At 36.0% G+C, this 18,593-nt stretch overlaps 1 protein-coding gene across 2 annotated transcripts in view; it reads right to left on the bottom strand.

Moving 5' to 3' along the window:
* RB1 (RB transcriptional corepressor 1) overlaps positions 1-18,593 on the bottom strand; it is a 224,318-nt gene that overhangs the window by 125,328 nt on the left and 80,397 nt on the right. For both annotated transcript variants that reach the window (XM_004472854.5, XM_058276704.1), the window contains exon 12: positions 15,378-15,465. In XM_004472854.5, the coding sequence (XP_004472911.2) occupies positions 15,378-15,465 (88 nt within the window). The remainder of the gene's footprint in view (positions 1-15,377; positions 15,466-18,593) is intronic.

Genomic DNA, 18,593 nt, shown 5'->3' with positions numbered 1-18,593 from the left:
TGGAAAAGTCAATCATCAAATATATATGGAAGGGTTAGGAACCCCAAATAGACAAAACTATCTCAAAAAAGAAGAACAAAGCTGGAGGACTCTCACGTCCTGATTTTAAAATTTATTACAAAGCTGCAGTAATCAAAACAGCACAAGGACAGACACATAGACCAATAGAATCAATTTGAAAGTTCAGAAATAAACCCTCACATCTATGGCTAATTGATTGTTTTCTGGCATTCTTTTTTTAAAATATATTTTTATTAGAGAAGGTGTGGACTTATAAAACAAACAAGCACATGTGTAGAATTCCCGTACAACACTCCACCACCATCACATTACCTTGTTGTGGAACATTTATTACAAATTATGAGATAAGATCATCAGACTATTACTACCAATAATGGTCTATAGCATACACTTGGTATATTTTTTCCATGTCCCCCTATTATTAACACAGTACATCTCTGGTACTGATACAAGAATATTACAGTATTGCTGTTAACTATTGTCCATAGGTTATTTTAACTGTATTTTTTCCCATGCTTCCATCTTGCAACAGTGATGAACATTTGTTCTAGTTTATAGAAGGACATTCTTGTGTTTGTACTATTAACCACAAATCTTAGCCGCCTCTGGGTTGACTATGTTATTCAGTCCCCAGGTTATTCTCTAGCTTTCTTTCTACTGACATTTACATCCTAGATTACCCTTTCTGGCCACAATCCCATTTATAAACCAGCTGGTTAGTTCTACTCACTATATATAAAGTGTTACCATCAACTGTCCATTTCCACACTTTTACAGTCAAGTTAATTAAACCTTCTATATACATTAAGCATCAGTACCCCTTCAAAGTCCGTCCTCCTCTTACCTACTATTAACCTATACTTTAGGTTTTAACTCTATACATTTATTCTTCGTATTTAGTTCATATTAATGAGAACACACAATATTTGTCCTTTTGTGTTTGGCTTATTTCACTTAGCTTAATGTCTTCAAGGTTCATCCGTGTTATAATATGTGTCCCAATTTCATTTCTTCTTATAGAAGCATAATATTCCATCATATGTATATGTCACATTTTGTTTATCCATTCATCAGTTGATAGACACTTGGGTTGTTTTCTTTGAGCAATTATGAATAATGCCACTCTGAACATTAGTGTGCAAATGTCTGTTCACATCACAGTTTTCAGTTCTTCTGGATATATTCCTAGTAGAGGAATTGCTGGATCACATGGTAGTTCTATATTTTGCTTCCTGAGGAACCACAGAACTGTCTTCCACAGAAGCTGAACTATTTTTACATTCCCACCAACAATGAAGGAGTGTTCCTATTTCTCCACATCTGCTCCAGCACTTATTGTTTTCTGTTTTTTTAAATAATGGCTATTCTATGTAGTGTGAAATATTTGTCATTTTGGTTTGCATTTCCCTAATAGCTAGTGATAGAGAACATTTTGTCATGTGCTTTTCTTGCCACTTGTATTTTCTCTTGGGAGAAATGTCTAAGTCTTTTGCCCATTTTTTAATTGGATTGCTCGTTCTTTTCTGGTTGAGTTCTATGATCTCTTTACGTAGAATGGAAATCAAACTCTTATTGGATATGTGATTTCCAAACATTTTCTCCCATTAGGTGGGCTATATGACCAATTGATTTTTTTCTTTTTTTACAAGGTACCAGGGATTGAATCTGGGACCTCATTCATGTGAAGCAGGTACTGAACCACAGAGTTACACCCACTCCCCAAAATTAAAGCTGGCCTTAACCTACAACAGATCCCAGTTGATTAGTTGACTAATCTCATTAATAACTAGACCTTTCTTTTTTTTTTTAAAGGAGGCACTGGGATGTGAACCCAGGACTTCTGATTTTTGGCAAGGGTGTCAAGTCCACTCAATGAAGAAAGAATAGTCTCTTCAAAACTGGCTACCCATATGCAAATGAATGAAGACAGAACACACACCATATACAAAAATTAACTCAGAATGGACCAAAAACCTAAATATAAGAGCCCAAACTATAAAACTCCTAGAAGAGAACATAGGAAAACTGTTAGCAAAGTCATAGGCATCTGTCATGCAGCCTTCCCTGAGGAAGTCACAAACACACACCAAGGGCCATCCTCTGTTCTTCTGCTACCCCCACTTCCTTTTCTATTATGTGCCATTCCAAAAACTGGGAGAGATGTTAGGTCTAATGAAAAACCTAAATATAAGACCAAAACCTAAATATAAGAGCCCAAACTATAAAACTCCTAGAAGAGAACATAGGAAAACTGTTAGCAAAGTCACAGGCATCTGTCACGCAGCCTTCCCTGAGGAAGTCACAAACACACACCAAGGGCCATCCTCTGTTCTTCTGCTACCCCCACTTCCTTTTCTATTATGTGCCATTCCAAAAACTGGGAGAGATGTTAGGTCTAATGAAAAGGTCAAGCCAGATTTTAAACCCAGAAACCAGGAACAAGTAGCCCTAAATGCTTCTCAAAGCAGGAATTTTCAATTCTATTCACCCCAAGGTGGATAAAAAGGCAGTATAAATTGGTCTCCCTTCTCCAGTGCAAATTGGGGTATGTGGAGCTGTCATCTATAAACCTCAACCTGGAGCAGTTTTTGGGCATCCCAGGTGACCAGCTATGATGGGACTTCTTCACTGTTCTTTTAGACTGTATAAGTGACAAGATTTGCCCTTTCTGGACTCTTTATTCTGTATGATAAAGGGATTGATTGCTAAACATTTCTTTTGTGCTTTGAATCTGTATTCCTACAACACACTGATACAGTAACTTATAACACGGAAGCATTTTCAGGATTTTGTGTTAGGCAATGGTTTATTAGACTTTACACCAAAGACAAGCAATAAAAATAAGAATAAATACGATTTCATCAAAATTAAATTTTTGTGCATCAAAGGGTTTTATTATGAATGTAAAAAAAAACCTACTGTGGAGCGGGTGGAGTTCAGTGGCTAAACACCTACCTTACACATATGAGGTCCCAGATTCAATCCCCCGTACCTCCTTAAAAAAAAAAAAAGATAACCTACAGAATATGGGAGTAAATATTGGAAGCCACATATCTGGTAAGGATTTAATGCCCAGAATATATAAAGAAATCCTACAACCCAACAACAAAAAAACAAACTAATAAAAAATGGGCAAAAGACCTGACTAGGCATATCTCCAAAAAGATATACAAATGGCCAAAAAGCATTTGAAAATATCACATATCATTAGCCATTAGAGAAATACATATCCAAAGCATAGTGAGATACCATTTCATACCCACTAGAACGGCTACTATTAAAAAAAAAAAAAGAAAACAACAGAAAATAAGTGTTGGAGAAGATGTGGAAAAATACGTACATTCATTCATTATTGGTGGAAATGTAAATGGTGCAGCTGCTATGGAAAATACTTCAGGAATTCCTCAGAAAGATACGCAAAGAATTACGATATGGCCTGGTAATCCCTCTTCTAGGTAGACACTCAAAAGAACTGAAAGCAGGAACTTGAACACATATTTGCACGCCAATATTCATAGCATAATTATTCACAATTGCCAAAATGTGGAAGCAACCCAAGTGTCCATCAACAGATGAATGGATAAACAAAATATGACATATAGAGACAGTGGAATATTATTCAGCTATAAAAAAGGAGGAGTTCTGATAGATGTGACAACATGGATGACCTTAAAGATATCAGTGGACTGAAATAAGGCAGACACAAAAGGACAAGTATTGTATGATTTCACTGATAGGAAGTAATTAGATTAGAATAAGGTAATTCACAGAGTAAAAAACTAGAATATAGGTTATGAGGGGCTGGGGTGAGGGTAGGGAATGAGGTGTTCATGCCTAATCAGTGAAGAGTTTCTGTTTATGGTGATAGAAAAGTTTTGGTGATGGTAGCACGAGATTGTGAAAGTAGTTAACACCATTGAGTTAGATATTTGAATGTGGTTAAAAGTGGGATTTTTATGTTCTATATATGTTACTAGAATAAAATTATTTTTAAAAAATCACAGGACTATATAATACTAACAGAGAACTCTAACACAGGACTGTAGATAGTAGTATAATTATAATAATATTTTCTCAAAAGTTATAACAAAAGTGCCACACTAACGCAATTGTTAATAGGGAAAATTGTGTGTGGGTGGGGTGTACATGGAAACACCATATTTTCCGCATGATTCTTCTGTAAACCTACAACTTCTCTAATAAAAAGTAAATTAAAAAGAATAGAAGCTTAAAAAAATTAGAGATATCATTTCTCAGTCAATAGATGGTTTAGCAGCCTCTATGATGGTGAGGGGGTAGGGAAACAAGCACTCTCATATGGTGAATCACAAAGTGATATAAGATTAATAGAGAGAATTTGGCAAAATCTAGCAAAATAACATAAGCACTTTTCCTTTTATCTAGATCCCACTTTATTTAGGAACATTTTCAAGATACACCAGGAAAAACAAAAGAAAAAGAAAAGGCAAAAGCTATTCTCGGTAGAGCTATTATATTTATAGTAGCAAAAATCTAAAAACAACCCAAATGTCCATGAGTAGGAAACTGGCTTAAAAAGCGATGATACAAACATATAATGTAATACTGTGAAGTTAAAAAAAAAAAAAGATGAGGAAAGCATGCATATTATACAACAGCATAATATAGTATGTGATGTATGTGTGTACAAAGAAAAAATATTAAGACAATAAATAAAAAAAATTCCAACGAATTTGTCAACATAGACCAATATATGGGAAGGGAAAGAAGAGGATGGAGGGAAACAGAAAAGAAATTAGACTTCTCTAAATAACTTCTACTTTGTATATTTGACTATTAAAACTATCAAGCATTTTTCAGAATTTTAAGAGAAAATTATATAAATAAAAATGCAATATTCAAATTAATCAAGAGTGTGTATCTGGTAGGTGGCACTATCGCACACAAAAGAAGAGTCTTTAAGTTGACTTTAGAACCCAGGTATTTGACTATACAATTACACTAGGATATACCCTAAGGAGCAAAGGGTGGAGAAAGAGGTAAAAAAAAATTGAAAGTGATTTTCAGCAATGGTCTTGGTAGTGGTGATGTTAGTATTAATATTCTGAGGCTATTGTGTGGAATGAATTTCTAATTTTATCATTCCCATGGAGAAAGATACAGATGTTAATAGATGAAGTTAAATAAAAAACCCTATTATCTTAACTTTGAAATAAAACTATCAGTTTTAACTCCTGATAATTTTTAACATTAAATTTTTTTTAATTTTTAGATAATTTTAGACTTACAGAAGAGTTGCAAAAATAGCACAGAGACTTCCTTTTACCATTCACTAAACTTCCCATTATATAAACTTATTATATAACCTTTTAACATTAATCAAAACTAAGAAGGGAGCAGGAGTAGCTCAGTGGCTGAATGCCTGCTACGCATGTACAAGGTTCCAGGTTCAATCCCTGGTACGTCCATGAAAAAAAAAATCAAAACTAAGAAATTAACCTGATTATTAACCAAAATACAGAACTCGTTCAAAATTCATTAGTCTTCTAGTGAAAGCTCTTTTTCTGACCTAGGATCCAATACATGATCCCACATTGCATTTAGTTGTACCTCATAGTCTTCGATCTGGGTCAATGAGTCTCTCCTTGTCTTCCATGACCTTGACGTGGTATTGGTATATTATTTTGTAGTCTATACCTAATTTTTGGTGTATAGTGCTTTATGATTAGACTGAGGTTATTCATTTTTGAAAACAGACCTCAGGATAATTTTGTCTTAAAAAATTATTTTCCTTAGTTCTCTCAACTCAAAAAGCCAATCCAGCAACACTGAATATCATTATCATCAAGATTTTAGTTGTGAAATAAATACTTCTTTCATTTAAAGAAAAATACCAGTTCCTAGTCTGGGGTATGAAAAGTAGAGGATAAGCCTGGAATAATGTACTTAGCCAGAAGCCATCAAATACATCTAAGGTCATGTCAAAAAAAACTGAGAAACCTACCTGAAGAGGCTCCCACTCACCAGGGATGGGACAATTTGAGCATCTATAGGGATATTAATTGAAATGGATCAAATTTATCATATATGTTTAAATTCATGGATTAATAATACTAAAAAAGAAATAAAAACTAAAACCAAAAAGAAATAAACAAAAACCTAGTGAGTCACCTTTGGAACATTCTATAAAACCAATTCATATTGAAAGCAGGCAAATAAAACTAAGCTTTTATCCTGCGATTTCTTTACAAAATATCTCTGGGAAATCAAATAGTAGATGAGAAGAAATTATCTAAATAGATATCCCAACTAATAAACAAAGAAAAAAAATGATAAAATTCAAATGTCATTTTATAATCCCTATTAAATTAATAGGCAATTGAGGCATCAGACATGAATAGCTGTTAACATTCAAACACAACTAGACATTACATGCCTCCTGAGTGAATAATACAATGCCACCTATGAAGTAAACTTAGCATAAAAATTAGAACCTGAATATGATCAAGATTATAGCTCCAACTATCAACTTTAGGAAATACAGAAGACAGAGAAACCCAGAGATAATATTACAGGAGAAGTAATCAGCAAAATCCAAAATGTGGGAAATTCCTAGTTTCTTTAGTAAGTAGTTGGGAGGAAAAAAGAGACAAGGGACAAAAGAAGGGAGGAGGTTAGAGATTAAAAGTCTTAAGTGTGGGGAGGAGATGTGGCTCAGGCAGTTAAGCACCCACCTCCCACATGGGAAGTCCCAGGTTCAATTCCTGGTGACTCCAGAAAAAACAAAAACAAAAACAAATGATAAACCAATGCAGGGAAGCCAGTGCAGCTCAGTAGTTGAGCACTGGCTTCCCACATATGAGGTCCTGGGTTCAATTCCTGGCCACTGGTACCTCAAAAACAAAAGTCTTAAAGGACATAAATATCATACATATGACAAAGAGATAAATGGAAATGTGAACAACTGGATATTTCATAATATAGGAAGTTATTATTATTTTCCTTTTTTTAAATGTGACAGTGGTATTGTGTTTGTTTTTAAAAGTCATTTTCTTTTAGAGCTAAGTATTGAAATATTTATATTTGATGTCTGATTAGGTTTCAGAATAAATGGAGGGTGAGTGGGGGAACAGATAAAACACGAGTTGATAATCACTGAAGCTAGGTAATATGTACTAGACTTCATTATATAGTCTACATTTTTTAAAGATATTTTAAAATTTATTTTCCCCCCTTCCCCTCCTCCTGCCCTGCTGTTTTTGCTGTCTATGTTTTCTTCTCATTTTTTCTCCTCTAGGATTCACCAGGATTCGATCCTGGAGACCTCTGATAGGGAGAGAGGTTCCCTGTCAATTGCACCAGCTCAGTTCCTGGTTTTTGTGGTGCTTCACCTTGATTCTCCCCTTGTCTCTCTTTTGATGCATCATCATCTTGCTGCGTGACTCACTTGCGCGGGGCACTGGCTCACCATGCAGGGATTCGTGTGGGCACTGGCTCACCATGCAGGCACTTGCATGGGCACTGGCTTGCTGCGCAGGCACAATTTCTCTTCTTCTTTTTCACCAGGAGGCCTCAGAGATCAAACCCAGGTCCTCTCATATGGTAGGCGGAAGCTCTATCAGTTGAGCCACATCCACTTCCCATATTCTCTCTACTTTTATATGTGATTGATATTTTCTACAATTAAAAATATTTTTTTAGAGTTCAGGGAAGATGGTGTCAGAGTAGGTATGCAGGGCTCAACTATCTCACAAAAACAACAGAGAAAGAGTCAAAAGCTGTCCAACGGGCCTGCTTCAGGGATCAGCAGACCAGGACAGTGCTGCACAATGCCCAGGAGGGCGAGGGACAGAGAGACAGAGAACCCGACACAACAAACTTGAGCTACCAAACCGCCCCCAGCAGCTAGCAAGGGCTCCCTCTAGACATTAGACCTGGATAAAACCCTATTTCAGTATAGCCGAGGTGAGGGGACCAGAGATCTTCCTCCTCATCAGATGTCAGAAGGGAAGAAAAAAACAAACAAAAAGGAAGACTCTGAGTAAGCATACAGAACAATTTGAAAACCTGCAAAGAAAAGTAACAGAGTTTATGGGAATGAAAGACACCATGGATGAGATACAATGGATGTGATTAAAAACACATTAGAGGGCCGGAAGTGGCTGTGGCTCAAGCAGTTGGGCTCCAGTCTATGGGACTGGGAGCCCAATATGGGAGGTCCTGGGTTCACGTCCCAGAGTCTCCTTGTGAGGGCAAGCTGGCCTGCAGGCACTGCGGAGAGCTGACACAGCAAGATGGCCCAACAAAGGGAGACAAGGCAGACACAGAAAAACATGCAGCAAATGGACACAGAGAACAGACAGCGAAAACAAGCCGCAAGGGAGGGGGAACAAATAAATAAATCTTAAAAAAAAAAACACACATTAGAGGGGAGTGGATGTTGCTCAAGTGCCTGCGTCCCATGTATGGGGGTTCCAGGTTCAATCCCTGATACTTCCTAAAAACAAAATAAACAAACAAAAAATCCAATTCTCATTGGAGAGATGATGTAGATCAGTGGTTGAGAGCCTCTTCCCATGTATAAGGTCCTGGGTTCAAGCTCCAGTACTTCCTTAAAAAAAAAAATTAGAGGCACAAACAGCAGATTTGCTCGAAGATAGAATTAGTCATTTCAAGGACTTTTCCATCTGAACTGGAAAAGACAGGAGAACAGAAAGAAAAAAGAATAGAAAAAACTGAACAGGGTCGTAGGGAATTGAATGACAATGTGAAACACACAAATATATGCAATATCAGTGCCCCAGAAGGAGAAGAGAACGGAAAGGGGGCAGAAAGAATATTTGAGGAAATAATGACTGAAAACATCCCAAACCTTATGAAAGACAAAATATCAATATCCAAGAAGGACAACACACCCCAAACAGAATAAATCCAAACAGACCTACTCTGAGACACCTACTATTCAGAATGACAAATATCAGAGATAAAGGATTCTGAAATCGGTAAGAGGAAAACAAAGCAACTCATACAAGGAAATCGCAATAAGATTAAATGTTGACCTTCCATCAGAAAACATGAAGGTGAGAAGAAAGCAGGATGATGTATTTAAGGTACTGAAAGAGAAAAACTGCCAGCCAAAAATTCTATATCCTGCAAAACTGCCCTTCACAAATGAGGGTGGATTTAAAGTCTTTACAGACAAACAAAAACTGAAAGAGAATGCTATTATCAAAAGACCAGAATTACAAGAGATACTAAAGGATGTGTTACAGCCTGAAAGGAAAAATCAAGGGTGAGAGACTTAGAGAAGAGTGCAGAAATGAAGATTATTAGGAAGGGTAAATTAAAGGGTAAAAAGACAGACAATAGGACAGTCTGACAACAGAAAGCCAAAGGACAAAATGGATGAAGTAAAGCCTTTATAGTAATAACATTGAATGCTAATGGCTTGAACTCCCCAGTCAAAAGACATAGACTGATAAAATGGATTAAAAAAACGCAAGTCATCTTTATGTTATCTACAGGAGACTTACCTTAGACACAACCAGGTTAAAAGTAAAAGGTTGGAAAAGATATTCCATACAAATAGTAACCAAAAAAGAATATACATTCTTTTCAAGCACATGGATCCTTCTCCAGGAAAGACCATATGTTGGTCAAAAGACAGGTCTAAATAAATTTTAAAAGATTGAAATTATACAAAATACTTTCTCTGATCATAACAGAATGAAGCTGGAAATCAATAAGGACGGAAAAAAGGGAAAACTCATAAATATATGGAGATTAAACAACACACTCTTAAATAATCAGTGGGTCAAAGAGGAAATTGCAAGAGAATTCAGTAAATAACTTGAGATGAATGAAAATGAGAACACAACTTATCAAAATCTACGGGACACCACAAAGGCAGTGCTGGGAGGGAAATTAAAACCCTTCAATGCTTACATTAAAAAAGAAGGAAAAAAGAAGAAGAAAGAGCTAAAATTGAAGATCTAACTGCTCACCTGGAGGAACTAGAAAAAGAACAGCAAACTAATCCCAAATCAAGCCAAAGGAAAGAAAAAGTAAAGATCACAGCAGAAAGAAATGAAATGAGAAAATAGCAATAGAGAGAGTCAACAAAACCAAAAGTTGGTTCTTTGAGAAGATCAACAAAACTGACAAACCCTTAGCTAGACTAACAAAGAAAACAAGAGAAGACACAAATAAATAAAATCAGAAATGAGAAGGGCACATTATCATTGACCTCACAGAACTAAGAGAGATCATAAGAGGCTACTATGAACAACTGCATGTCAAAAAACTAGACAATGTAGATAAGATGGACAAATTCCTAGAAAAACATGAACAACCTATACTGACCCTAGAAGAAATAGCAGGCTTCAACAAACCAATCACAAGAGAAGAGATTGAAACAGTAATCAAAAACTTCCCAAAGATGAAAAGGCCAGGACCAGATGGCTTCACAGGTGAATTCTACCAATCATTCAAAGACAATCTAGTATCAATCTTGCTCAAGCTCTTTCAAAAAACCAACAAGAAAGAAAACTACCAAACTCATTTTAAGAAGCCAACATCACCCTAATTCCAAAGCCAAGATAGAGATACAACAAAAAAAGAAAATTATGATTATCTCTAATGAATATAGATGCAAAAAGCCTTAACAAAACACTTGCAAATGAATCTAAAAGCACATTAAAAGAATTACATACCATGCACGCAATGGTGGTTCAACACAAGAAAATCAATTAGTGTAATAAATCACATTAATAAACTGAAGATGAAAAATGACATGATGATCTCGATTGATGCAGAAAAGGCATTTGACAAAACACACATCCATTCTTGATAAAAACATTCCAAAAGACAGGAAAAGAAGGAAGCTTTCTCAATGTGGTAAAATACGTAAATGAAAAACCTACAGCTAGCATTGTACTTAACAGTGAAAGGCTGAAAGCTTTCCCACTGAGATTGGGAACAAGACAAGGGTACCCACTGTCATCACTGATATTCAAAATTGTCCTGGAAGTTCTAGCTAAAGCATTAAGACTAGATAAAGAAATAAAAGGCACCCAAAAAGGAAAGGAAGAAGTAAATCTTTCACTATTTGCCGATGATATGATTCTTTATTTGGAAAACCCTGAAAAATTCACAACAAACTACTAGAACTAATAGACAAGTTTAGCAAAGCGGCAGATACAAGATTAACATGCAAAAATCCATAGCATTTCTATACAGTACTGATGAGCCATGTGCTGAAAAAATCAGAAAAAAAAAAATTCCATTTATAATAGCAACTAAAATAGTCAAATATTTAGGAATAAACTTAACCAAGGACATAAAGGACCTGTATTCAGAAAATTACAAAACATTGCTAAAGGAATCTGAAAAGGATTAATAATTGGAAGGACATTCCATGTTCATGGACTGGAAGACTAAATATCATTAAGATGTCAATTCTACACAAACTGATTTACAGATTCAACACAATCCCAATAAAAATCCCATCAACCTTTTTTGCAGAAATGGAAAATCTACTTATCAAATTTATTTGAAAGGGCAAGGAGCCTTGAATAGCCAAAAATGTCTTTAAAAAGAACAAAGTTGGAAGACTCTCAATTCCAGACTTTAAAGCATATTACATAACTATACTGGTAAAAACAGCATGGTACTGGCATAAAGACAGACAGATTTACCAATGGAACCAGATCAAAAACTCAGAAACAGAGTCTCACATCTATGGTCAAATGAATTTTGACAAGGCAGTCAAGCCCTCCCAGCTGGGCTAGAATAGTCTATTCAACAAATGGTGCTGGGAGAACTGGAGAGCCATATACAAAAGAAAGAAAGAGGACTCATATCTCACACCATATACAAAAATTAACTCAAAATAGATCAAGTACCTAAATATAAAAGCAACAACCATAACACTCCTAGAAGAAAATGTAGGAAAACATCTTCAAGATTTTGTGGTAGGTAGTAGTTTCTTAAACCTTACACCCAAAGTAAAAGCTAGAAAATAAAAAACAGATAAATGGGACCGCCTCAAAATTCAATACTTTTCCACCTCAAAGGACTTTGTCAAAAGGGTGAAAAGACAGCTGACTCAATGGGCGAAAATATTTGGAAATAACATATCTGATAAGGGTTTAATATCCATGATATATAAAGAGATACTACAACTCAACAATAAAGAGACAAACTACTTGCTTAAAAAATCAGCAAAAGACTTGAATAGACAATTGCCCAAAGAAGAAATACAAATGGTGAAAAAACACGTGAAAAAAGTTCAACATCACTAGCAATTACGGAAATGCAAATCAAAACTACAATGAGATACCATTTCATGCTTGTTAGAATGGCCAATATTAATAAGTCAGAAAACAAGTGTTGGAGAGGATGTGGAGAAATAGGAAAACTTAATCACTGTTGATGGGTATGTAGAAAGGAACAGTCACTGTGGAGGACTGTTTGGCAGTTGCTAAGGAAATTGAATATACACTTGCCCAGCAATACCACTACTAGGTATATACCCAGAAAAAATGAAAGCAGTAACACAAATAGACATCTGCACATCAATGTTCATAGTGGTGTTATTCACAATTGCCAAAAGTTGGAAACAACCCAGGTGTCCATCAACTAATGAATGGATAAACAAATTGTGGCATATACACACAATGGAATATTATGAAGCTGTAAAAAGAAATGAAGTCATGAAGCATATGACAATATGGATGAACTTGGAGGACATTATGTTAAATGAAGCAAGCCAGATGCAAAGGGACAAATACTGTATGACTACATTATTATAAGCTAAACATATTGTAAAAACTCATGGAGTTATTAATTAGATTATCACCAAAAAACATAATGAGAGGCAAAGAATGGAAAGGTGAGGGCTAATCTGTGCAGAACTGGTAAAAATGTTGTTTGTAAATCTTTGGAAATGACAGAAATGGTGAGAGCATATCAGAGTATTTATAGCTAGTAGAGCTATTAAATGTGTATGACGGTTGTTGAAAGGGAAAGTCTAAGGTCGTGTATTTTAGCTTTCCTAGAAGTAAAGTTAAAAAATGTAACACAGGACTGTATAACATAATGAAACCTCACAGAAATACAAATATGGGTAATATTGCATATATAAGACTGTTTTTACAAAATCTAAATACAAATAAAAGAGATTGTGGCAGTTTGAGATCATATTTGTGAACCTCAAAAAAAGAGAAAGATTATGATTATAAACTAGTCTGTTCCTCTGGGTGTGATACCCTTTGACTGTATTAAATTCAAAGGTTTTAAGTTTACTAAATAAAATTAATTTAGGCCTTTGATTCGACCACGTCAGTAGGGTGTAACTCACAATTGAGTCCCTGCCCCTTTGGTGGGCTGATATAAATGGACATTCACTCAAGAAGGCACATGGAAGAGGAGAGAACTTGGTCATTTTGGTCCTGCCATGTGACAGAAAGGAGACGGCTCAAATAGCTAGAGCCCCAGAAAGCTGAGATATTAGCCTGATAGTTTGCAGCTGAGAAAGCCTGGAAAGAAACAAGCCCTATGCCAGACTGATATAGGAAGCCCTGAGAGACAAGCCCTGTGCCAGCCTACATCTGAGCTCAGAAGAGGCGGGGCCCAGGGAGCCTTAAGAAGAAGGAAGGAGCAGATTGCCCACCATCTTGCTTCAACACATGACAACTGACTCTGATGAGTAAGCAGCCTTGAGCTGGACTCTTTAGAGCCTTGTAACTAAAAGTTTTATCCCAAATAAATACCCTTTATAAAAGCCAACAGGGTATGGTTCAAGCAGTTGGGTGCCTGTCTCTCACATGGGAGGTCCCAGGTTCAGTTCCTGATACCTCTTAAAAAAAAAAGAAGACAAGAAGACACAGAGAGCATACAACGAACAGACACAGAAAGCAGTGAGTGCAAACAATGAGGTGGGGGGAAGAAATAAATAAATCTTAAAAAAAAAAGCCAACAGATTGCTGGTACTTTGCAACAGCACCCCTTTGGCTTACTAATAACAGAGATGGAAACAGAATAGCAGCTATGTATGTCAGGAGAAGCATAGAGAGATTGAGAAGTGATGAGCTGTGTTTTTTTTGGTCTGGTTTTTGTTATTATTACTGGAATAATGAAAATGCTCTAATAATGACCAAAGTAATGAATGCACAACTACGTGATTGTATCAAATACCACTGATTGTACACTTTGGATGGATTTATGCTTTATTAATATGTTAAAAAAGGATATTTGAGAAAAGAGAATACAATCAAAGACTATATTTGAAGCATTAATGACTGAGAATGTTCTAGAATTCTCAGATGAAGAAAGCATAACAAGGGTTAAACAGCATGAATAAAATGGTATACCTAGTCAAATTTCAAAACATCACATTCAAAGAAAACATCTTAAAAGTAGCCAAACAGTTGAGCCCTGAATCTCAGCAGAGTTGCAACACCTGTTCTTCAGTTTATTGTACTCACTCAAGACAACTAACAAAAGGATGATGATGGGTTCTGAGGGGAGGAAAAGGGAAGAATAGGTGTAACATCTGGCATTTGGGGGACAATGGAATTGTTCTGAATGACATTGCAATGACAGAGACAAGCCATTATACCTTTTGTCAAAACCTATAAAATTGTACAGTAAACTATAATGTAAACTATAGTCCATGGTTAGTAGCAATGTTCCGATATGTGTTCATCAACTGTAACAAATGTAACACTCTAACAAAAGATGTTAATGTGGGAAAGTATGGGTGGGAGAGATCATGGGGTATATGGGAATCTCCTGTATTTCTGATGTAAAATTTATATATTCTAAAGCTTCTTTAAAAATAAAAAATTAACTAAAAAAAAAGTAGTCAGAGATAAAAGACAGAATAACTATCTACACAGCAGATTGACCATGTAACAGCAACAGTCTTTAAAGCTCTAAGGGAAAATAAGTATCAGCATAAAATTGAATACTCTACCTTACAAAAATAAGGGCAAAGATATTTTCAGACCAATAACAAAAATGAAAACCAAATACAAAAAAACAAAAAAAACTTGTAAAGTTCATTCCAAACACTCTCACTAAAGGAACTATTAAAGGATGTATTTGAAGAAGAAAGTAATCTCAGAAGTAAGGTTTAAATTGCAAGAAAGAATGGTGAGCAAGGCAATTGGCAAACATGAGTAAATTGAAGAATAACAATGACTAAGTAAAACAATAATAATAATACCTAATTTGGAAAGCTTGAAGGAAGAAATAAAATAATAGACAGTTATATGCTGAATGCAAGACAGGTGTTTAAATCAATATTCAGTATTTTAGCTTCTAATTTCTAATTTCTCCAAGATATTATAATAAATGTTTCATATATGACTTACATTAAAATAGGAAATCAGATTTTCTGATGGTTGATCATTTGCTGAATTTAAGGTTATCATTAATTGTTGGATAGTATTCATAACAGTCCTAAAGAAAAAAAAATAGGGAGAAGAGTTAAGCAATTAAAAAAACAAAAACAAAAACTGAAATGTATTTTTCTCACAAGTTAAATGTATCTTCAAACTATTTCCCATTTATCTTTAGGAAAACTCATAAAATAAGACTTTTAAAACCCTCAGTGTACTGTTTTTTATAAGGAATTATATTTTGCTTCAATCTTTAAGAAAAAATGGGATCATAATCAGTACATTTATAATTATAGAATTGCTATGCTTATTTACTAATTAAATTATATGAATAAAACAATTGCTGAAAATATTGACATTATTTTTAGGAGAAAATACATGACGGCATCAGATTCTTTCAAGAAAACATTATTACAATTAAATATTGATAACTTTCAAATAAAGACAAGAGGGTATTTAGTAACTCAAGTAAAGAACTCAACTTGGCAGAAATCTTCAAGAAGAAAGCATATCAAAGACCTGAATAATTTTAAAGGTCATCATTGTTGAAGCATAAAATAAAGGATATTTCTTAAAATCTCTTTAATTCTTTAATTTTATTTTGTGTGTGTGCATCAAAGTGCAAATTTTGGGACAGAAACACATTTGAAGCAATATTTAATGATATAAAGATTGTAATGGAAGCGGACTTGGCTCAACGGATAGAGCATCCGCCTACCACATGGGAGGTCCAAAGTTCAAACCCAGGGCCTCCTTGATCCATGTGGAGCTGGCCCACATGCAGTGCTGATGTGTGCAAGGAGCACCGTGCCAAGCAGGGGTGTCTGCCACGTAGGGGAGCCCACGCACAAGGAGTGCGCCCCATAAGGAGAGCTGCCCAGCGCACAAGTAAGTTCAGCCTGCCCAGGACTGGCGCCACACACACGGAGAGCTGATGCAGCAAGATGATGCAACAAAAAGAGACACAGATTCCAGTGCTGCTGACAAAGAATATAAGCGGACACAGAAGAACACACAGTGAATGGACACAGAGAGCAGACAACTGGGGTGGGGGGGGGAAGGGGAGAGAAAAAAAAAAGAATTGTATGATGTTTAAGGCTAAAAGGGTCTTTAAAAATTAATTAGTAAAATCTGATTGGTGCTTTCAGCCAAAGCTCTCAAATATATTGCCTGTCACATATAAGTTTCAACAACATACTTAAGCTATGACTAAGATCACAAATGACCAACTGCTAAAACCAAAAGACATTTTCATTTATTCTCATACTTACTACCCTGAAACATTTAACACTAAACACCTGCTCTTTTATGAAACTCCCTTCCTCTCTTGACTTTACTTTCTGGGCTCCCCACACATACTTTTTTATTCTCTTTAAATCAACTTCTTCTATCTAGTCCTTACATGAATTCCTTAGCGTTCAGCCCCTAGCCATGCATCTTGCCATTATACACCCTCACTTAAGGCAATCTCCTCTACCTTTATTGTTTTAATACCTGACTACCCAATGATTCCCTAGATATTTTCTTCATATCCTATAAATACTTTAAGAACAACATTCTAAATATGAATTTATCAGGGATCTGTCAAAACTTTTCTTGCTCCTTCACTCACACTGCCACTCTCTAGGCTCAGATCTTTTCTTCTCTCTACTGAACTACTGCAACAGACCAGTCCAGGGATTCTGACTCACTATGTCTGTGGTAGTAGGGTATAGACACATGTACTTTGGGGGGAAAAAAAATCAGGAAATTCTAAATTACACTCCTCATTAAGAATTACTACAACAGATTAACTGGTCTCTCTATTCCTCACCTTGTTCTCTTCAGTTCATCCTCTCACAAACTACAACCATGTAAACCTTGAAAATCCAAGTCTGATTTTAACCCTACCCGTTTAATACCAGTTTATACCATGGGCTTATGCACAAGCTGAAGCCCAAGCTTGTGAGCTCGTCGCAGGTGGTCCTTCATGGCCACGACCCATCCTCCTCTCCTGCCACTTCATCCTCTCATCTGACAGTCAATCAATACAGAGCTTCCGTTCCCCAGACACATCATGTTGTTTCATTTTTCTGTCTTTACACATGTTGCTCCCAATCCCTAAAATACCAATTTCCTGTGACATATACCCAAACGTGTTTCAAAGTCAGTTCAGACATCATAAAGTTCCCTCTGTGCCATCTCAGTAGAATGTTCTTAAGTTTATTATTATACTAGAAAAAAATGGAAGTGTTTATACATGTATACAGTCATTTGAAAAAATATTACTGATTCCCTGCTATGTATCAAATACTATGCTAGGTACTAATAAATAGTGAACAAAAAAGTCATGGTCTATGTGATAGAACTTAAAGGCTATTATGAATATTGGTAAAAAACAAACACACAACTGAATTTATTTATTTATATATTTTTTAAGATTTTTAATTTATTTCTCTCCCCTTCCTCCCCACCCCCATCTGTTCTCTGTGTCCATTCACTGTGTGTTCTTCTGTGTCTGCTTGCATTCTTGTCAGCGGCACCGGGAATCTGTGTCTCTTTTTGTTGCGTCATCTTGCTGCATCAGCTATGTGTGTGTGCGGCGCCACTCCTGGGCAGGCTGCACTTTTTTTGTGTGGGGTGGCTCTCCATGCGGGGTGCACTCCTTGCGCGTGGGGCTCCCCTACGTGGGGGGCACCCCTGTGTGGCAGGGCACTCCTTGAGCACATCAGCACTGCACATGGGCCAGCTCCACACGGGTCAGGAGGCCCTGGGTTTGAACGCGGACCTCCCATATGGTAGGCATTTGCTCTATCAGTTGAGCCAAATCCGCTTCCCACACACAACTGAATTTAAATTACAAATTGTAATCAAAAGAACAGGATATTATGAGAAAGAAGAACACAGAAAAATATTCAGAGAGAAATAAATTTTTTAAAAAAAGAGAAAGAGATTTGTTGTAAACCTAAAGGGAAGAGTAGAAGATTTTAACCCATGGGAAGGAAAAAAGGAAGAGTTTCAAGAAGAGGAAATAGCAATGTGAAACTCCTCAAGTACAAAAAAGCTTGGAGAGTTCAAAAAACTGAAAGAAGGACAATGTGGTTAAACCATAGCAAGTGGGAGAAAATAAGAGAAATTACACTGGAGAGGCCACAGAAGCCAGATGAATCATACAAGGCCATGTAGGCATTGTTACGGCATATATATGAA

The sequence above is a fragment of the Dasypus novemcinctus genome, chromosome 15 (genome assembly GCF_030445035.2).
Source record: "Dasypus novemcinctus isolate mDasNov1 chromosome 15, mDasNov1.1.hap2, whole genome shotgun sequence".
Classification (NCBI taxonomy): domain Eukaryota; kingdom Metazoa; phylum Chordata; class Mammalia; order Cingulata; family Dasypodidae; genus Dasypus; species Dasypus novemcinctus.
The sequence above is the reverse complement of the archived record's forward strand: the minus strand, read 5'-3'. Positions and strand labels throughout refer to the sequence as shown.